This window comes from Thalassophryne amazonica, chromosome 18 (genome assembly GCF_902500255.1).
Source record: "Thalassophryne amazonica chromosome 18, fThaAma1.1, whole genome shotgun sequence".
NCBI lineage: Eukaryota > Metazoa > Chordata > Actinopteri > Batrachoidiformes > Batrachoididae > Thalassophryne > Thalassophryne amazonica.
The window spans coordinates 32,790,651-32,811,617 of NC_047120.1; the positions used below are offsets into that span (position 1 = coordinate 32,790,651).

At 40.9% G+C, this 20,967-nt stretch overlaps 1 protein-coding gene across 1 annotated transcript in view; it reads left to right on the forward strand.

Moving 5' to 3' along the window:
* The window catches only part of glud1b (glutamate dehydrogenase 1b), a 54,217-nt gene that overhangs the window by 15,656 nt on the left and 17,594 nt on the right, over nucleotides 1-20,967 (forward strand). The window contains exons 2-5 of the mRNA XM_034194461.1: nucleotides 8,496-8,576; nucleotides 9,294-9,349; nucleotides 12,279-12,342; nucleotides 16,966-17,060. Coding sequence (XP_034050352.1) covers nucleotides 8,496-8,576; nucleotides 9,294-9,349; nucleotides 12,279-12,342; nucleotides 16,966-17,060 — 296 coding nt within the window. The remainder of the gene's footprint in view (nucleotides 1-8,495; nucleotides 8,577-9,293; nucleotides 9,350-12,278; nucleotides 12,343-16,965; nucleotides 17,061-20,967) is intronic.

Genomic DNA, 20,967 nt, shown 5'->3' on the forward strand with positions numbered 1-20,967 from the left:
CCCTCAAAAACAACTGCCGCTCTGAAGGACCAATAAGGGAATCGTGAAGCAAAAAAGGCTATTGATGTCAGTGGATCAAATCAATTTTTAACAATCCCTGGGAAAAAAAAAAACGTTCCCAATACGCAATCCTGTATGGACCTAATCGATGAGACAAGCTGTTAACCCTCTGGGGCCAACGCTGTTGTATACGACGGCTAAGACCAAGCTTTACTAAATTATAAATAACTTTTTAATGATATGAGATAGAAACTTACTTTTTTTTTTTTTTTTTTTTTTTTTTTTGCTGAAAAGTTAACTCCGCGGACTTTGAGCCAGCCATCGGCCATCTTCGTACTCCTCATAGAAGCTGTGTGATGACGTGCGCAATGTGAGTATCCAATCGGAATTGGTTCACCGTCACATGGTTTTCCAAAATCTAATCGTAGGGCAGATTTACCTCATGTGAAAAGCCAAAGATCATTTTCAGGAGTGATATGTTACTAGTTGGCCGTTTGAATAGCCCCCTGGGTGCTCCAATGAGTACATACTATTGGGCTCCAAGCGCCCTGTGCCATTACGCACAGCGATCAGTGAAAGAAGACGGAGCAGACGGAGAGCCTCTGATGACAATCTCACATGCTCAGAGTGTGTAACTATCAGGATTGCTCCACTACTTTGCGTGTGAGTGTTACTGGATAACTCTGTTGCTTTCTCTGTAAAGCACAGTTTACCATATCAATGAAGCGAGGGGGAGGGCCGCTCCTCAGACTGTAAGGAGCCAAAGTGTGAATGAAAGCTGCAGCACAGAACACTCCAAAACACAGTAGAAGTTTGTGATGTGACCTTTGTGTAATAGCAGAAAAATTGCTTTGAGATGAGACAAACAAAACGCATAGACATTTTGTATATATTCAAAATGTGTATTTGTGTTTATTGTTTGAACCTTGTTGTTGTGCAGTCTTTCACATAAGACCTCAAATGACCTTTATAAAGTGTCAAAACAGTTGTTTATTATAGTTTGCTGTGTGTTTTGAATAAATGTGTGAAATTATTTTCTACTTTATTTTTTCCTTATTTCTAATTGTAAACCTTTATTACACTTATAAAACACAACAAAAGCATATATGTTGTTAAAAAAACAGGTTGTCCTGAAAAAAAGAGACATAAAACTTGATTGTGGGATGCAGGGAGAGCTGTTAACGGCAATAATAAAACATTTATGCCAGGCAAGTGAACTGTCCAAAAAATGCCCTCGGACCCCAGATAGTTAAATCCTTTTCCAGGAAAGGAACAAAACAGTTTGCTTGGTTCCAATATACAGTATCTTGTAAATTATTGGGATTTGAACCAGTTCTTAAACTGGCTGTTGATTTAAAAAGAAAAAGTAACGACTCAAGTCTAGATTTTTGTCTTAAAAAAAACAAACATTGTATGCAAATCCAGTGAACTGTGGTGCAACTAACAAAAGTTGCACTTTGCCGTGTCTCAAAAGAGACTTAAATACTCTGGAGTTCTCATGGGTCTTTTGGTGGCATCCCTCACCATTTTCCTTCTTGCATAGTCACTCTGTTTGAGACAGACCATTCCGTTTAATGGGGAAAGTGTGTCCAAACCTTTCATTGTTATTGTAAATGAAGTCCAAGATTTATTCAGTGAGTTGAAAATGTTCATGTTCATCTTCTCACTCGTTGAACGAAAACTGTCTGTAAAAGTTGTTTAATTGTTAGACATGCTTAATATGCATACCATTTTGGCGCTGCTCTTTTATTTTTTTTTATTAAAATTTTCATGTTGTAGCTGCTTGTTTTCACTGAATTTAAGGCATTTTAAAAATTAATAAAGGTGTGTGTTAAAAATCAATGTCATAAAAATTAAAATTCAAAATATCTTAATCAATCAATTTTATTTATATAGCGCCAAATCACAACAAACAGTTGCCCCAAGGCGCTTTATATTGTAAGGCAAGGCCATACAATAATTACGTAAAAACCCCAACGGTCAAAACGACCCCCTGTGAGCAAGCACTTGGCGACAGTGGGAAGGAAAGGGTGCACTGCATTGAATTGGTAAAAATATTAAATGGGTTAATCATTAGTTAAAATAATCATAACCATGGTTATAAAAAAATCTACTCAGAATATGTGACAGGGGGATTTGTACTTTGGTTTAAAGCTCACAGTGGAACACAGAGGTGCTGCAGTGAGCTGTATGGATAATTTGTCTCCAGGGATATTCTGCACAGTTAGGCGGGAGGAGGGGAGGGGGTGGTTGTGTATTCAGGCTCTCCTATTTGCCAGTATTGTGACATGAGGGGGAGGGTGCTGCTTACGAGGCATCTCTATTGGAAAGTGAGGAGCCATGCCATTCACTCAGCCAGTCAAAGGGCATGTTTGAATGGTGCAGTGTGGACATTGTCCCAGACACCCCTTTTACGCACCTGCTTGATGTAACCTGTGTTAAATTATTGTTGACGCATATTCCTGTACAACACGTGGTGTTGTATAAATAAATACACCATGTAGTCTGCATGGTAACAGAGCAGCTAATTAATTCATGAAATATTCAGTGAACAGTTGTCAAAGCACTACTACTTGTAAATTGTAAACTAACATATTCATCCTGCTGTAACCAGGTTTCTGTAAGGCAGAATAAATCAATATGTTGATCAATTATTATATCATTTACTAACAGGGACTTAGAAGAGAGAGACCTAATGTTTAATAGACCACATTTAACTGTTTTAGTCTGTGGTGCAGTTGAAGGTGCTATATTATTTTTTCTTTTTGAGTTTTTATGCTTAAATAGATTTTTTGCTGGTTACTGGTGGTCTGGGAGCAGGCACCGTCTCTACGGGGATGGGGTAATGAGGGGATGGCAGGGGGAGAGAAGCTGCAGAGAGGTGTGTAAGACTACAACTCTGCTTCCTGGTCCCAACCCTGGATAGTCACGGTTTGGAGGATTTAAGAAAATTGGCCAGATTTCTAGAAATGAGAGCTGCTCCATCCAAAGTGGGATGGATGCCGTCTCTCCTAACAAGACCAGGTTTTCCCCAGAAGCTTTGCCAATTATCTATGAAGCCCACCTCATTTTTTGGACACCACTCAGACAGCCAGCAATTCAAGGAGAACATGCAGCTGAACATGTCACTCCCGGTCCAATTGGGGAGGGGCCCAGAGATAACTACAGAGTCCGACATTGTTTTTGCAAAGTTACACACCGATTCAATGTTAATTTTAGTGACCTCCGATTGGCGTAACCAGGTGTCATTACTGCCGACGTGTATTACAATCTTACCAAATTTACGCTTAGCCTTAGCCAGCAGTTTCAAATTTCCTTCAGTGTCGCCTGCTCTGGCCCCCGGAAGACAATTGACTATGGTTGCTGGTGTCGCTAACTTCACATTTCTCAAAACAGAGTCGCCAATAACCAGAGTTTGATCCTCGGCGGGTGTGTCGCCGAGTAGGGAAAAACGGTTAGAAATGTGAACGGGTTGGCGTTGTACACGGGGCTTCTGTTTAGGGCTACTCTTCCTCCTCACAGTCGGCCTGTTTTCCCGGCTGCTCGGGATCTGCCGGAGGGAAACTAACGGCGGCTAAGCTACCTTGGTCCGCACCGACTACAGGGGCCTGGCTAGCTGTAGAATTTTCCACAGTGCGGAGCCGAGTCTCCAATTCGCCCAGCCTGGCCTCCAAAGCTACGAATAAGCTACACTTATTACAAGTACCATTACTGCTAAAGGAGGCTGAGGAATAACTAAACATTTCACACCCAGAGCAGAAAAGTACGGGAGAGACAGGAGAAGCCACCATGCTAAACCGGCTAAGAGCTAGTAGCTGCGCTAAGCTAGCGGATTCCTAAAAACACACAAAGTGAATAATGTGTAAATAATTTAGAGGTGATTCAGCAGAGGGAGTGCTTTAGTTAAGGCACGTGAAGATTACACTGTGAAGCAAATCGTTATCTAGGTAATTAGATCAATCTAACTGCGCAGATTAAACAGCTAACAGATACAGCAAAACACCGCTGTGCTCCTGAACAGGAAGTGATACAGTACCGCAGTGAGAGCCAACCACCAGTAGAGGCAAGCAAGAGCCCAATCGGTTGTCAATGGCCTTTTATTGTGGACAGTCTAAGGCACACCTGTGCACTAATCATGGTGTCTAATCAGCATCTTGATATGGCACACCTGTGAGGTGGGATGGATTATCTCAGCAAAGAAGTGCTCATTATCACAGATTTAGACTAGTTTGTGAACAATATTTGAGGGAAATGGTGATATTGTGTATGTGGAAAAAGTTTTAGATCTTTGAGTTCATCTCATACAAAATGGGAGCAAAACCAAAAGTGTTGCGTTTATATTTTTGTTGAGTGTAAATTCAGGCGTTAAGGGGTTAACATAAAGGTAAATAATACTCACAGCCATATGCTCTTTAGGGTTTTAGCGGGGGAAAGCGAAAGAAAAAAATTAATCAACGAAGCAATGATCGAAGCACTGCTTCGATCTGCGAATCACTGCTTTGATTGGTTCAAAGCAAAGCCGCGCTGCCGAAAAGTTGATTACAGACCCGCTGTAGGGTCTATAATCAATGCAGAGCAATTACAATTTTCCTGACAAACACCCCCAAAAACAACGGCCGCTCTGAAGGACCGATAAGGGAATTGTTAAGTAAAAAGGTTATTGATGTCGGTGGATCCAATAATTTCTTAACGATACCCGAAAGGAACCGGTTCTCGATACCCTTCCCTAGTCACGACAGGAGAAATGCATTTGAGACACTCTGATCAGGCTCCACATGGACAACAGCATTAAACTCTTTGTATATTGTGCCTAAGACTCTTATGAATATATTCTCTGGGTTTATAGACGTTGTTACTTGTTGTTGTGTTTGTTTTAAATGTCAGAAGAAGCTCCTGTTGCTTTTCCTGCTTGCTCTACGGTCTCTACCGCCGTCTACTGGCCAGTAGTGTTCATGGCAGTATTTGCCCCCAATTTGAGATATCCCAGAAATTATAATTCTTTGAGCGCCTGGGAGTTACTGCAGCTAAAGAAACAAAAGTATACATTTGGTTGTATAATGTTCATTTACAATTGTCGTCGTGGATTTTGTTGTTTAAAAAAAAAAAAGGTACGCAAAGGATTATGGGTAAGGGGCTGAGCGTCTGGGTGCCAGTAGATGGCAGTGTTGTATGCATTTTGACCCCGGTTACATCAGACGGTTTTCAAATCACAACTTGACTTTGTTGGCTTTTGCAAATGGCTTTTTTTTTTTTTTTTTTTTTTACATATAAATAAAAATGGCATGTTTTACAAAAGCACATTTAAATACCAACACTCACGTCACATTAACGTGTTGGTTTTTACATAGAATGAATGAGTCAACCAATCAGTGTTAGTGGAGGCTCATTTACCCATAATCCCTTTCGCATCTGTCTGCGTTTGTTACAAAACTTCAGAATTAGTTCATTATTTAAAATTAAAAGATATGTTATATTTTAACTTTGTACAAATGACAGAATTGACATTAATGGAGTTAATCTAGCTGTATTAATTTTATTTATAAATCAAACCATAAGTCAGCACTGCTTTATTTTCCAAGACCTCCGCCTTGCGACACTGCTATTGAGTAGAGAGTTGAGCTTCGCTGCTCCTCTCAGCTGTTTCTCTTCTGGAAGCTATGTAGTAAACAGGAGCTTCCAGCAGTGGGCAGGGTGCTCAAAGACAGAAGTGCTGACAAATTGTTTGGGTCTGTGGTCGTCTATGATGCTACCAGAAGCGATCTTCGTGTTAAAACTCAAAATCTGCTAGTTAGTAGTTGTAAGTGTACTGGAGACAATACTGAAAGTTATCGGTTGGCTGTAGCTTCCGATAAATTTTTGGGTGGTTTATCAGTTTAGCTTTATAAAAGCAAACTTTTCAGTTAGTTGATTATCTGTTATCGAAGCTAACTTTTTGGTTAGCTGTGCCCACCACTGCTCTCATGTGAGGGCTCTCTGACACTAGTACTTCAGTTAAATGTTGATCAACATACACACTAAATTTACACTTTTAATTATATGTATCAACATTTTACAGAGGCAGGGGACACAGAAGTATGATTAAAATTGAACATGCATTTGGGGATAATTGAGTTTGAAATGTTTTTTGCCAAAGTGTATGTAAAAGTGTCTTGATGAACGCTGCAAAAATGGAAAGTTGATAGGACTAATATTTTTGGAGAAATTAAGAATATTGGCCAACAACAGTGAATAATGGACATTGATAATTAAATTCAGGATTCGCATGTCATTCCAGCAGGGGGTGTTAAATCATCTATAAATCAAAAGCCAAGTGGCCTGTGCGCGCATGTGTATAACTCTGATCACAGACAAAATGGGGAGAGCTGATATTTGCTGTTTGGTATGCTTATGTATTTTGAACAATATTTGAGGGAAATGGTGATATTGTGTATGTGGAAAAAGTTTTAGATCTTTGAGTTCATCTCTTACAAAATGGGAGCAAAACCAAAAGTGTTGCGTTTATATTTTTGTTGAGTGTATATGTGTGTGTGTGTGTGTGTGTGTATACACAAGGGTAGGCTGAAACGTTCTAAGGCTCCCCATGAAGGACTAATGCATTAACTGCATTATAGTGAGCCTTAGAACTTTTCAGCCTACCCTCGTGTGTGTGTGTGTGTCAATTACTTTGCCCTTGGCTGTCCCCAGTGATTCCTCCAAGTTGGGCTCAAGTCATGTCAAAACGGTTACATGATCACATTACTGAAAACAGTACTACAGCATGCACTGCTGCATATGGCTGTAACAATGACAAAAAAAACTGTTGTTTTAGCTAAACCTTTGGAAGGAGTCCTTGTGGTTGTTTTGATGACAACGACGAATCTCGTCTTGAAAGCTCCGTCATGCTGTAGTGAAAGAAGTATTTTCAGCTTTAGTTTATTCAAACAAAATCTGTTCTCCATTTTATGGGAATGTGTTGCCATATTTTGTTGCTATGGCAGTGTGGTCTGTTACTCATGCAATTGGCTGGTTTGGGAACTGGTAGTTGGAGGATTTTTAATGAATTTGGCCAGTCGGCTCAGGTTTTCCACTCCACTCTCTCGTACTTTTCACTTTAGTCTAAAAACTGATCATGAAAGTTGAATGAATTTGAAAACAGAAAAAGTGGGATTGAATTATGGCAGTGGCTGGCATTTGAAGCTCACATCACTATGAGAGTTATTCCTCCACAGTTGTGGGGGGTGTCTCCTTTCTCCTGTAGAAATAGGGATGAAACTGAGCAATAATGGACGATTCCACAGATGTAATTGGAGATGTGAAGCGGAGTGGAAGCCTTTTTTGAACAATCAGCCGGCTTCATATGCTCATTTTGTACTGTGCAGAGGCAGACAGACACACACACTGCCATGGTGACTCATCGGATAACAGGAAGTAATGAGTGCTGCGAGATGACGGGCTGTGGTTTATGGGTTTTCATGTGTCCACTATGTCTGTGGTCTCACTGAGAGTCCAGCTCCATCTCTGTAGCTGTGTTTATAGTAAACAGTACCTGCTGCTGTTCCCCTACATTAATTCAACATGTAGATGTTAATGTTTCTCCACGTACCAGTTTAAATGCTTCATAACTCAAACCTCAAAACTGATACAGAATCCCCCCCCCCCCCCAATACCTTGAACAATAAAATGAATTCTGAATTAAATGAGTAACTTGATCTAATCTGTTGTTCCTATTTTTAAGAGTTAATTTTTTGTAGATCAATATGTATAGGTCTTTAATTGCTTTCAAATGCCAGTAGAATTTATTTTAAACACTAATTTAAACAAAACATTGACTTCTTATTGAACAAAATGAAGTGACAAATCACCTTTACAGTGGAATAATTGACATGTTTCTTTGTTTATTTCCCACCTTCAGAAACTTGTCCATGTTCTGCCCAGAGTTCTTGGGCATGATTATTGGTCAACCCAAATTTATTTGCCATCTCCAAACCATCACATTCTGTGAAGATGTGTGTGAATGAAAATTTATTCTGGTTATACCTTTTTAATGGAGTGCTGAGTGAATTATTATCATTAACAAAATCATCTGATTATTATATGTGCAAAGATTGATCGTTTGTTCATATGTTTCATTCCAAAAGTCTTAATACTTTTAAAACATGACAGAAGCAACTAGTGTGTGAGAGAGAGAGCAATGAAGAAAATGGCTGGCATTCTTTGCAAAATAAATAAATCCAGATTAAAGATGCGATTCCTCTCCGATGAGGTTCAAGTCATGGGGATTTGTTTTTATTTTGTGTAAAAGTCAGAACAAGCACACTTAATGTTTCACCGATGCCATACACGGAGAACAGATCAGCACAGGCAAACCTCTATTCTGTAATGATTATATTATAGATAAAATGTTTTAAAAAAATTCTCGAAAGTGAAGCATAAGGATTTATTTTATTTTTTTTTATGTGAATGATGTGCTCATATTTTGTGAAATTGCATTTAATGGTTCTCTGTGTTTCTTTCAGGGATCCGTTATAGCACAGATGTATCTGTTGATGAAGTCAAAGCCCTGGCTTCTCTGATGACCTACAAGTGTGCTGTTGTTGGTAAGTAGTTAGCAGCTTATTCTACACCAGTGTCATAGTCATCAGTGTGCCACAGTATGGATTGCACAATACCATAAACATTGTAAGTAATCAGCTTTTTTTTTTTCCCCCATAATGGTACAGACACCACATTTTTATTTTTTTTATTTTATTTTTTTTTAATGACTCAAACAAAAATGACACCAATGAAAAATAATAATAAAAAATCCATTAACTTGGAAATTGATAGCTCTGATCAGTACTGAGGCTGTGATGTGGTGAAGCATTAGAACACCTTCTGCTGCACCTTCTCCTTGAATCCTCCTGATCAGGGGAGGTGATGGTCTAGTGGTTAAGGTGTTGGGCTTGAGTCCAGAAGATCATGGAAAATCACTAAGGGCCCTTGGGCAAGGCCTTTAATCCCCTATTGCTCCCGGTGTGTAGTGAGCGCCTTGTATGGCAGCACCCTGACATCGGGGTGAATGTGAGGCATAATTGTAAAGCGCTTTGAGCGTCTGATACAGATGGAAAATCACTATATAAATGCAGTCCATTTACCATTTACTTCTGACTTCCACACAAATAATGTCTTATCAAGTTCCTGTCATTTATGTTATGTTGCCACATGTTTTGGAATCAGAACTTGACATTCAAGTGATTGTGGTGAAGCAACAGTACTGTGCATGAATATTTTGGCATGTGTTGCTTGTGCTTTAAAACAGTGTTCTTCCCCTTCAGATGTGCCGTTCGGTGGAGCCAAAGCTGGTGTCAAGATAAATCCCAAGAATTATTCTGTAAGTTGATTCCCTACGTTTGTGCAAATAAATGAAAAAGTGCCTGTGCTGCCTGTTAAAAAAAAAAAAACAAAAAAAAAACACAGCAGATACATCTGTTTTGTAAGTAGAACACTAAATGGTCACAAGGCAGGCAGTCATGGGCCTAACAACCACAGGACACTTGGAACAAGGAACCTTTAGTTTTTCTGTTTGTCACATTGCAAACAAACACAACATGATTCCCTTCAGTTAGAAAGCAAAGAGCAAAGTCTTGGAAATCAGAGAGCAAAATTAAGGATTAAAAAGAGAAGCACACAGGCATGGATAATATAAACTTGTCATTGTATTTTCTGTTACAGACCTTTTTGGTTTGAAGATTGACTTATTGAGTTATGCTAATAGATGACCAGGGCCCGTATCCATGACAAAACTCAAAGAGCTCTTAACTTCGCCTAAAATTTCCTGGTTGTCATGGAAAGGGGCAGAGAAATAAAACAAAAAACAAATGCGCTCCGCCCTCTTAGTCATGAATGGACAGTGAAATCAACTGATCTTACAACCTAAACTCCATTAACACGTGTAAACATGAAGATAACTTTGTTACGATGATGAAACCCAGCAAAATTAAATGAATAGTTAAGCAGCTTGAAAATGTTTGAATGTACTTCATTCACACACAGAATATCTATATATTAAAAGCGTGCATGCGTGAGTTTAGTACGTTCATTGTGAGTACATAATATAATTGTAAATACATTAAAAATACATGCATGACACAAGTGAAAACACTTATTTCCATTGTGGTCCCTTTAAAAATCAAATGACAAAATAGATGTAATAATAAAAGAAAATAACTATTAATAATAAAAAAGACAATATTAACAGTGTGTATATGATAACAAGACCCTAAACAATTTCTAAAAACAAAGACCGTAAATTAACATAAAATAATTGCATAGGTCAAGCAGGTAGCATGTTACTGAATCATTGTCATTCTACATACGGAGAATATCTCTCCTTTCTGTCTTTTCCGCCATCTTCTCTGCTCAAGACACTAGCATCTTAAAAGTCCTCCTCCCTCCTCTTACCAGTTTGGCACCTTAGGAGCTCGCTTAAGGTGCTTTCCGGACAACTTTCATTACCAAGGGAAAATTGTAAGAATTCAAGGAATTCTAAGATTTGTCTTAGAATGACATCACTAGGAGCTATTTTTAGCCTTAGGCTGCTTCGTGGATACAGGGCCTGATGTACGGCATTTGACGTCAGATGTTTTTCTGTTAAATAATCACACCCACCGTAGTGTTTGAGTGGTTATTTTTCTTCTGTATCCATTCGTCTGTCAGTGTGTGAACAAAGTAACTTGAGGTTTTTTTCAAACTAAATGTATGAGGGGCAACAAAGGGAAAAGTGATTTCATTTTGGGAACATATCCAGGTCACTGGACAATGTCAGAATTTTGGCCCAATATTTGGAATGACTGTTTTGTGGAATTTGTTATAGCTAAACTTGTGGTTATCCATCCATTTTCTATACCCAATTACCCTTAAGTTCTTCTGGTTGCTATGAAACACTAATATAAAATCATATATCACCTTTCTGTTGGTCAGATTGCCTTGGGTAATCTTGAAAAGTCACCCTGAAGGACATAACTTTTTAACTCTTAAGCCTGATTTATGCTCCTGTATCTCTGAGGCCACCCAGTGACGTTGACATGAGCATGACCCTTTTCAAGTTGTCCATCGCGTTGGTGGGTGTTGTAAAGTAATTTACCGACAGAATAGTAGGAGGTGCGACGTGGAGGACAAGACAGGAACTTTCAGTTGCACCGCTACTGTTGCTGGTGTGTTCCGCCTAGAGTTCCTTTATACAGAGAGTAGTGATGTGACAAGCTGGAAAAAAAGTCATGTGACTTGTGGTGCCATCTTGGGACCAAAATAGCTCTTTATTTGCTCTTAAACTGTCTGCTTGTAAGTCCAGCTTATTCATTTATTTATTCACTGAAAATGCCGGGTTGTTGTGCATTGGGATACACAAATAGACACAAGGGGTTCAAGATGTACAGATTCCCATATATATGTATATAATATCGTATCCGCACATCTGAGCACTCTGCATGAAATTTGGACCCTGGGCTCTCAGACACGCGATTACTGTGTGTGTGTGTGTGTGTGTGTGGTGTTTGTTCTAGGCTTTCTTTGGGGGAAAACACCCTTCAATTGGGCACCGCAGTCTCATTTGAGGGCGGGAGATAAAGGGGTAAAATGACTCATATGATGGAATTTCTGCTTCTGGGAGAAAAAAAACACAGCATTTTCTGAGTGTTTGGGCAAATTACACGCAAACAAAGTGAAAATGCAAAGAAAAAGTGAGGATTTGTCGGAAAGTTGACATGCGTTGCGGTTTGTTTATGACCCAGCGCACAAACATGTCGAGGCGGTTTTGCAGGCGAGAACACAGCTACTTTGGTTAGCTGTGTAGGCTAACACTTACCAACACGTCTCCCATTTGCCACGTCTTTCCTTCTCCACTGGGAACTGAAGAAAAAAAAAAACACTTTTCGCGACTGCTTCGGTGATTGCAGCCAAAAACAAAATGGTACGCTGTTTTTTCCATGTGAAGTTATGCTGTGTATATATATTGCACAACGGCAGCGGCTGTCTTCATAAGTAGTCAAATCCCGCGATACCACACAGGGTTCAAACAAGACTGCGGTGCCCTATAGCTTCTCAAATTAAGTAACTAATGTTTGGCTTATTAAATTGTAACTTCAAAACTTCTAAATTTGAATGTTGCTTTATGTGAACCAGATGCTGTCTGTCAGGAAGAAATGCACTGTGGCTTTCTTGTATGACTAATGTTTCTGTTCTCCACTGTATGAAAGAATGTGTCTTATTACAGTGTAATCAAGTGGAGTGCTCTTTGATAAAGTCCACTTTGTTTTTACCAGGATAATGAGCTGGAGAAGATCACGAGGAGATTCACTATTGAACTGGCCAAGAAGGGCTTTATTGGTGAGTTATTCATGTCTTTCTGCAGCTTTGAAATGGACAACAGTCACATACAATTTGCTGCAATGACAAAGAAAACACTGCAATATATTGGTGAAAATAAGCTGACAGTTTTCGTGGTGAAGCAGAAGTAACTGAGAACTTATTGTTTGGGTATCATTTGTGTTAAGAAACACTGGTATTAGTGCAGTAACTGGTAAAGACCTGAAGGTGAGACATCTTGCTGGATTTATCAGTGTAGGTACTCACACATTACATTATTTTATGAAAATAATAAAAGCAATTTTAACAAGGTCGTGTTGAACACCAATGTGCACTTCAGCTTTTTAATATTTTTTCTTTATTTAGGATCATTATAGTAGAAACATAGTTATGAGTTACCTTCATTTTTATATCTGATCCACACTTTCTTTTATATAATATCAATACACATCGTATTACAACTTAACAGAACAGAACGTGGGGTGCTTTCATATCCAGATTGAAAGAAAAACAAAGTGCCTGTCTTTTATTTATTTTAATTATTTTTTTAAATTAAACAGAAGTCGGCCATTTCGGGGAAATGTGCATTATCCACTTCATCCAAATTTTCTCAAATTCACTGTCCTGGAGCCTCAAAGAACAGGTCATTTGTTCCACTACATAAATGTCATATATAATATTATACCATTCCTTAAACAAATCAAATCAAAAACATGCTTATTTAGGATTTGCGTCTTTCTCTGCCCCTGACTAAGGCATCCTTTACATCTGGGAGTTGGTAACCGGGCGCCGAACTGTGGCTGCCCACTGCTCCTAGTGGTTGGATTGCGTCTACCTGTAATTAGGATGGATTAAACTGCAGATGACAAGTTTCGTTGTATGTATATATGTGCAATGAAGTTGAACTTCATAAATAAAGTTTCTGTTCTATTCTAATAAATGTGGTGGTCTATCTGGTTTAAACCATTTCTTTGTAATTGCTTTTCTAGCCTCCACACTCAGTATTCCAAACAGATTCTTAGTTCTAATATTTGTGGCTTTGGAGGTTAAGACGCCAAAAAATAGCTCATCCCAGTTTTAATTTAACAGGAGCAACAGACAACAGGAGCAGATAAGTACAGCAACAGGTACACAGATTAACTGTAAAAGAGTTGGTGCAAATGTGTGAGGCCGCAGTGCTGTGGACTCAGTGCAGCGCATTCACAGTGACGTTAAAGTGGATATGACACTTAAAGACAATATAGTCTTATTACATGTAACAAATGTTATATATGAATGTTATATAATTCGGTCAACCTAAACGTTTTAGGAAAGTGTACGCGGTTCTCCAGTTATATATAACATTTGAACGTCCCGCCACTGAAAAATGTACACGCCCCGTGATCAGCTTCCCGCTGAGCACCAAGCCTAAAATACGTCACTACGTGTAGACCGTACCGGCTTGTGCGCCTGGCGGCCGTTGTTTACACTTTTAGCGGCAGAAACTTTGATTAAATACAGCTCTCAGGGACTTGTTTGTCGATATGCCTGACCAGTGTGTCGCAGCATATTGCACAAACACAAGGGCGAAAGGTTTTAGCCTTTTCAAGTCCAGGCTGATTGATCAAAAGCCACAGTGTTGTGTGATGCACGAAATGTCTGGCTGCCGCTCCCTCCGCTCGCACACACGCATTTGCTCCCGACAGCAGACACTTTCCTCTACCGTCTCCATGTTCTCACCGCTCACATAAAATGTTAACCCCAAATAATATGTTCACAATAATCTTGAAATGGTCAAGGAACTTACGTAGTAAACACGGCGGCGGCACGTAAACACGGCGCCGGCATGTAAACACAGCACCGGCACGTTCACGTTTTTGGCGATCTTTTTCGAAACTTTCACCATTTATTTCCTATTCTTTCATGAAAATAATGTAACTAAACACGGATGAATGCAATGCCAGGCACTCAAAAACGGCAAAAACCCAAAGGTAATGACGGTGGTCCGCAAGTAGTAGCTACACTATCACGGCTCCGGAACAATAATAAAGGCGGTAAACAGACGCTTGAATCAAAAATGCTATACAGTAATTAGTGTTACAAACAGCAGCAACAAAAATCAAAGCCTCCCTTACCATTCCATATTCTGCAGCCTTTCAAAATCCATCGGAATTGGCACGTCTCTTGCCTCTGCTTCGGCTCCGCCATAAACACCGTGGGCATTATTTTCGCTGCCAGAATGCTCCTGGTTTGAATGTTCGTCCAAAAAATATGGCTCCAATCTGTAGGGACTAATCACTGCTGCGACAATCTCAGGATCCGAGTCAGAAATAATCCACACTTGAAGAGGAGTCAGAAAAGTTCTTGATCTCGTCACTTGTCCATGCTGAGGTCCATCTGTTCCTGTTGTCAATCGAACAGACACGGTGATGTCACGGCATCACGTGACCGCTGAAGGAGCGCTGCAAGCGTGCTTTCCAATAAACACACTTTTGAGAAGCTGTACAAACTTTATTTTTCAGTGATAATGAATAAAAACACTTTCAACTTACTATTCTGTATGTATATTTTGCTATTTATATTAGTTTTCCCTAATTTTGAAGTGTCATCTCCACTTTAAAACAGTGAGGGGCATTACATGTTGACAAATGCAGGGGCACAATTGGGGGCCTGTTAAGAAGCTCTAGTTTGACCGCGCTGGTTTCATTCAGGACAGTTTACGTAAATGAACTATTTACTCATTGCGCACATGCTAGACGCGGGCATTTAATGCAGGATGACACGGGGGAGTCATGGTTAGAGTTAGGAGAAGGGGTTAGGGTTAGACTAGTAAAATAAAAATCTGCATCACGGACATGTCACTCAATTCGTGACGGGAGCCTGACTGTGTGTTTGGGGCAACCCAGTCCCATGGCTTTCTGTTAGTCAGGGTGAATGAGTCATGCGTTGAACCATAACACAAATCACGATTTAGTTAGATGCATTTGCACATTACATGTGATTTGGACATTGATGGAATGAATGTGTTCCCTATTGCCAAAAAACAAATTATATTAGATTAGGGAAACCAGCTCTTGCTGCAAATTGTGCTGTAATGTTTGAATGTGATGTACCTGGGTGACATTCGGATGATTGCGTTCCACACAACTGGCATGGCCCGGCTCAAGGTTGACTGGCACACTCGTGACCAGTCGGCCAGCTCCTGCTGGAATGCCCCTGTTGCCAGGAAGCCCAGCGAGGTCAGCACCTGTGTGGGCACAGGCAACCCCTAGCTCCACACCGTATTGCACTCTGGGCTGGCTGCAGGTCTGCGCACAGCTCCTGTAACACTGGCCTTGGTAATCAAAATCGGTTTATGAGCCAGTTATCGTCATTTGCAAGAAAATCCTCGTGTTCCCTGAATACACGCCCACGTCGGAGTGCACCATTTGCAAAGTCCTCTAATGCAGCCACTGTTGGTGCCATTTTACACATCACTGCGCATGCTTTTATATCCACCCATAGAATTGCAAAGACGTGGGTGTTTTAATTGCTCATTAGTGTGTCGCTGATGTGCGCATCACTCTGATGACTTCTTGTTTTACACTTTTACACGTGTCTGCAGTGGAACAATAGTTGTAGAAATGTGCATACGCCAGCCAGGATTTTTGCGTGGCGCACCGCACATTTACATGGTCATTTCATACATCTCAACGCTGGCGTGGAGACAGACGCAGGCTGCGTTTTGGTGCGTACACACATATTGTACATGACTCCCCTGGTCCTCTGGACTCAAATTATAGTATGTTTTCCATTCATCAGTGATCTGTTCAGACTAGATCAATTTCTTTTTTGTGTATAACTAATAAATGCCTGAACAGTGGAACACACTTGGCTCATTATGTGCCGTTTGAACAAGAATAAATGAAAACTCTGCAGTCATTTGGGTGCCAAGGACCAGGATTAGGCCAACACTACAAGTTCAGTAATTACAATAAATACAGATCATCCGCTTCAGTTCATGAAGTCATTGAAAGCCTGGATGTTAGTCTTGATCAGGGGCAGTTGCAAACCCAGACCCTCTGATTCCTTGCTAACGTTTCAAGTTTTAACCCATCATTATAGTTCACAAATACTCCAAAATACGAGCTTATGTTCAGATTGAGTACGAGTAGGTTTGTCTTGTCATCAATAAAAATAGAAAATGTGTAGCGGTCATAGCAAAGTGATTTGTATTATACTCCCCTAGAGGCAGAGTAATGCCCGCTTGATGCCTCACTACTGTATTCTGTGTGTAATATGAACAGCATGAACAGACCACTCCTATTGAGGCTTTCAAGTCATTTGTCCCATCCCCCACCTCTGTCCATGTCTCACTGTTTTTTGGACAATGTTTGAAGTAACAAATTCCTTTGAACATGTAAAATGTATGTGACCCAAAACATTATTGCCTGGCATTCACCTGTTCCTCCTCAGTGTAGTTATTACCAATAGCTCAATGTTCATTCATAATTTCTGGACTCGTTTGTATAAGACTAAAAAGTCAGCCATCATTTTTCAGCTTCTGTGTGATGTAAAACAGCGGTGCCACCCTCACCTCCCTGCCCGCCTGCACTGCTGTAGCAAACCATTAATTCTTTCATGCAGTTTTCACGTCTTTCCTGTCCTACTCGTCTGTCCTCACAGGACCAGGCATTGATGTCCCTGCCCCAGACATGAGCACCGGGGAGAGGGAAATGTCCTGGATTGCTGACACATATGCCAATACCATTGCACACACGGTGAGATTTCAGAATTACAAAATCAGTCTGCCTGGCTTAATGTGTGTGTGGTGTTTTTTTTTTTGTTTTTTTTTCCCCTCCCATCCCATTTGAATTTAAAAACGAAGTCATGTAGGAAGGAATGAGTCAGAGTTTAGCCATGAGCAGTGGTTTCCTACTGGCTGCTCCTCCCTTCCCACCAGACCAAAAGCACATTCCTCCGTTTGTGAATTGGTGAATCAAACGATTCGTATTTAATTCCAGCTAGACAAATATCTGAGTACACAGTCTGCCTCATTGGTGTTGTGTGGTTGTTGTTTTGTTTTTGGTGACTGGTTGAGTTGCTTTCCATTTTAGAATTTTGTCTTGAATTCTGTGTGGCATTGCAAAGGTTCAAGTTAGATTTTGTGAAATCTTTTTCAACATGATCATTAATCACAAGCAAACTCTTTTGAGACTGTTTTTGTAGAGCTTGTAGACTCCTTTTGAGTTTATTCTATTTTTTATCTTTTTAAATAAGTTGTCATGCTGTTTCCAGCAACTTGGATTTGTTATACCTCTGTCACACATAGCTAGAATCACGCAGAATGGCGTCAGAATTATGAGTCGCGCACATCCGAAAAGTGTCGAAATTCAATTCCTAAACGTTCTGACAGCTATCTGCAGAAGTCCACACAGTTGGTCAAAATCAGCCAGCGGCCCCAAGTGTGATGCACATGTTTAAAAACTCTCCATGCACCATTGAGATGGGACACCTGTCTGATGGCAGTCCATGTGCAATCTGAGGACCATCTGACCGCAATTTACATATTCTGATGGCATCAAAACAGCATCTGAAACGATCTGATCACGATTGATTGAGATCGATCGGTCACAGCAAAGCCTGTCGACATTCTGTGCCACGTTTGTCCACCTCCACTGGACCCCAGCCAGAGAGGGCAAAGGAAATATTATAACATGTATGTGGCACTGTGCACGCATCAGAGGCTCGGTGCAGTGCCGTAACACAGCTGAACGGGATGTCACCGCTGTAGCGCACGTATTATTACACGTACACCTCCTACATCTGTAGCAGGTATGATGTGGAAATATTTGTCCAGCACATGACAATATAAATAAACATGTAACTCACCTCCGGTACCTCGCGTTGCACAGCGCAGACAGCTGGTCAAGTCCCTTTCACCCGGCTGCGCTGTGAGCTGGCAACGTCGATCAGATGACAAATGCATAATCCACCTCTGGTATAAATAAATGCCATGTGAGGGTGCCGTCCCAAAATGATAATCCAACTACAGGTGTGTTAAGATGAGTATCAAGTAAATTGACAACAAAGAGTTTAAAAAAAGAGAGTCCACTATCTGCATCTGAATGTTGCGCACATGTGGGAAGTTGGCACAGTTCAGCAGCAGTAAGGAATCCAGCCAGCTGAATAAAATCTAGCAGTGCATATATATATACTGATCAAACACCTAAAGGGATTTTTCACCCGACTAACAGCAGGCGATCATTGACAGTTGTCAGTCTATTTGTACACTCTCTGGATGGACGGCTCCTGTGCTCGTGCGCGTATGTGGGGCGCATCCAGAGTGGCTGGTACAGCGTATATGAACACACATACACGCAGCTGAGTAAACATTTCGGCCACACACTTGCACACTGTTTTGTTCACCTGTTCTCTACGCACATGCAGCAGCTCGTTCAGCCATTGTGAACATGCATGTGTGTAGCTAAGTGGACACACACTCACCATGCAGGTCACCTGTTCTATGCACGTACATGCGCGCTCCGTCATGTGAGACACACACTGATGAGAGGCCAGTTTAGCGCTGGGAATGTGAGGACAAGCGGAGATTTGATTGCGTGCAGCAATTGATTGCAGCAATCCTGTACCATCACAGTGGAACCCACTACCGCCGATACAAGGGACATGAGACACAGCACCATACCTTTACAGGGTGTTATACCAAACATTATCACACGTGTGATGTTGCAAAACTAAAATGTCAGAAAATGTGTTCTTGTGAAGAGTGCAACATACCTTTTCACTGGATTATTTAAAAAAAAAAAAAAATTTTAATAGTAGACCAATTCAAAAATTTTATTTGACACAATCACAGAGATAGTCATGCCTGAATCTCCTGCTGCAGCCATTCAGTCCAATGATGACTGAGAACTTTATCCTTTTTTATCAGTAGATTCCATGATATCAGGGAAAACATCACCCCCTCTCTGATATTAATGAAAGAGCTCAGACTGGATGAACCTTCTTCCTGCCCATGTGATATCATACCCACCTCCATTATTCAAAAAGGGTACCCACACCGTTGGTCCATGTGTTTATCATTAATAAACTAAGTGCATTACATTATGGCTCCAAAACTGTGGAATTCACTGCATCTACAGTATAATCTGTGGACTCTGTTGAAACCTTTAAAGAGAAACTCGAGACCCACTTGTAAGGACCTGCTTGTAACTAGTTTTATGTTACTGCTGTTTTTAATTTCTGTATTTTTATTTTCAGCATAAAGGACTTTGACTTTTTTATCATGAAAGGTGTTTACGTATATTCACATTGCTTACTTTACTATTATGAATGTGCATTTTCAGAGGAAGAGGTAAGGAAACACTGACTTTTTGAACTGTGTGCATGTGCACACACACAGACACTGACCGATGTGCTATAGCACAATTAACACAGTCTGCGTTGTATTTTAGTTTCTTAGATTGGAACCTTGCATCATCAAAATGACTTGGCTGCTCAGTCCACATTCAACAGGACATTATGTACAGTGTATCTGGAAAGTATTCACAGTGCTTCACTTTTTCCACATTTTATGTTACAGCCTTATTCCAAAATGGATGAAATTTTTTTTTCCTCAAAATTCTACACACAATACCCCATAACAATATGAAAAAAGTGTTTTTGATTCTTTGTTTAAGATTTTTGCAAATTTGTGTTTAAAAAATACAAACAAACAACAACAAAAAAAAACCAAACAAAACTAAAATCACATACATACATAATCTTTTCCATCCATTTTCTTCCGCTTTATCCGAAGTCGGGTCGCGGGGGCAGCAGCTCAAGCAAAACCGCCCAGACCTCCCGATCCCCGGGGCCTCCTCCCAATGGGATGTGCCCGGAACACCTCTCCAGTGAGGTGTCCAGGGGGCATCCGGAAAAGATGCCTGAGCCACCTCAACTGGCTCTTTTCGACGTGGAGGAGCAGCGGCTCGACTCCAAGCTCCTTCCGAGTGACCGAGCTCCTCACCCTATCTCTAAGGGAGCGCCCAGCCACCCTGCAGAGGAAACTCATCTCGGCCGCTTGTACCCGCGATCTCGTTCTTTCGGTCATGAGCCAAATCTCATGACCATAGGTGAGGATCGGAACGTAGATCAATCGGTAAATCGAGAGCTTTGCTCCCCTACTCGGCTCTCTCTTCACCATGACGGTCCGATACAGCGACCGCATCACTGCGCTGCACCGATCCATCTTTTGATCTCACGTTCCATCCGTCCCTCACTCGTGAACAAGACCCCGAGATACTTAAACTCCTCCACTTGAGGCAAGGACACTCCACCGACCTGAAGAGGGCAAAGCACCTTTTTCCGGTCGAGAACCATGGCCTCGGATTTGGAGGTGCTGATTTTCATCCCGGATGCCTCACACTCTGCTACAAACTGCCCCAGTGCACGCTGAAGGTCCTGATTTGACGAAGCCAACAGAACCACATCGTCCGCAAACAGCAGAGACGAGATTCTGTGGTTCCCAAACCAGACCCCCTCTACACCCTGGCTGCGCCTAGAAATTTTGTCCATAAAAATAATGAACAGAACCGGTGACAAAGGGCAGCCCTGGCGGAGGCCAACGTGCACTGGAAACAGGTTTGACTTACTACCGGCAATGCAAACCAAGCTCCTGCTGCGGTC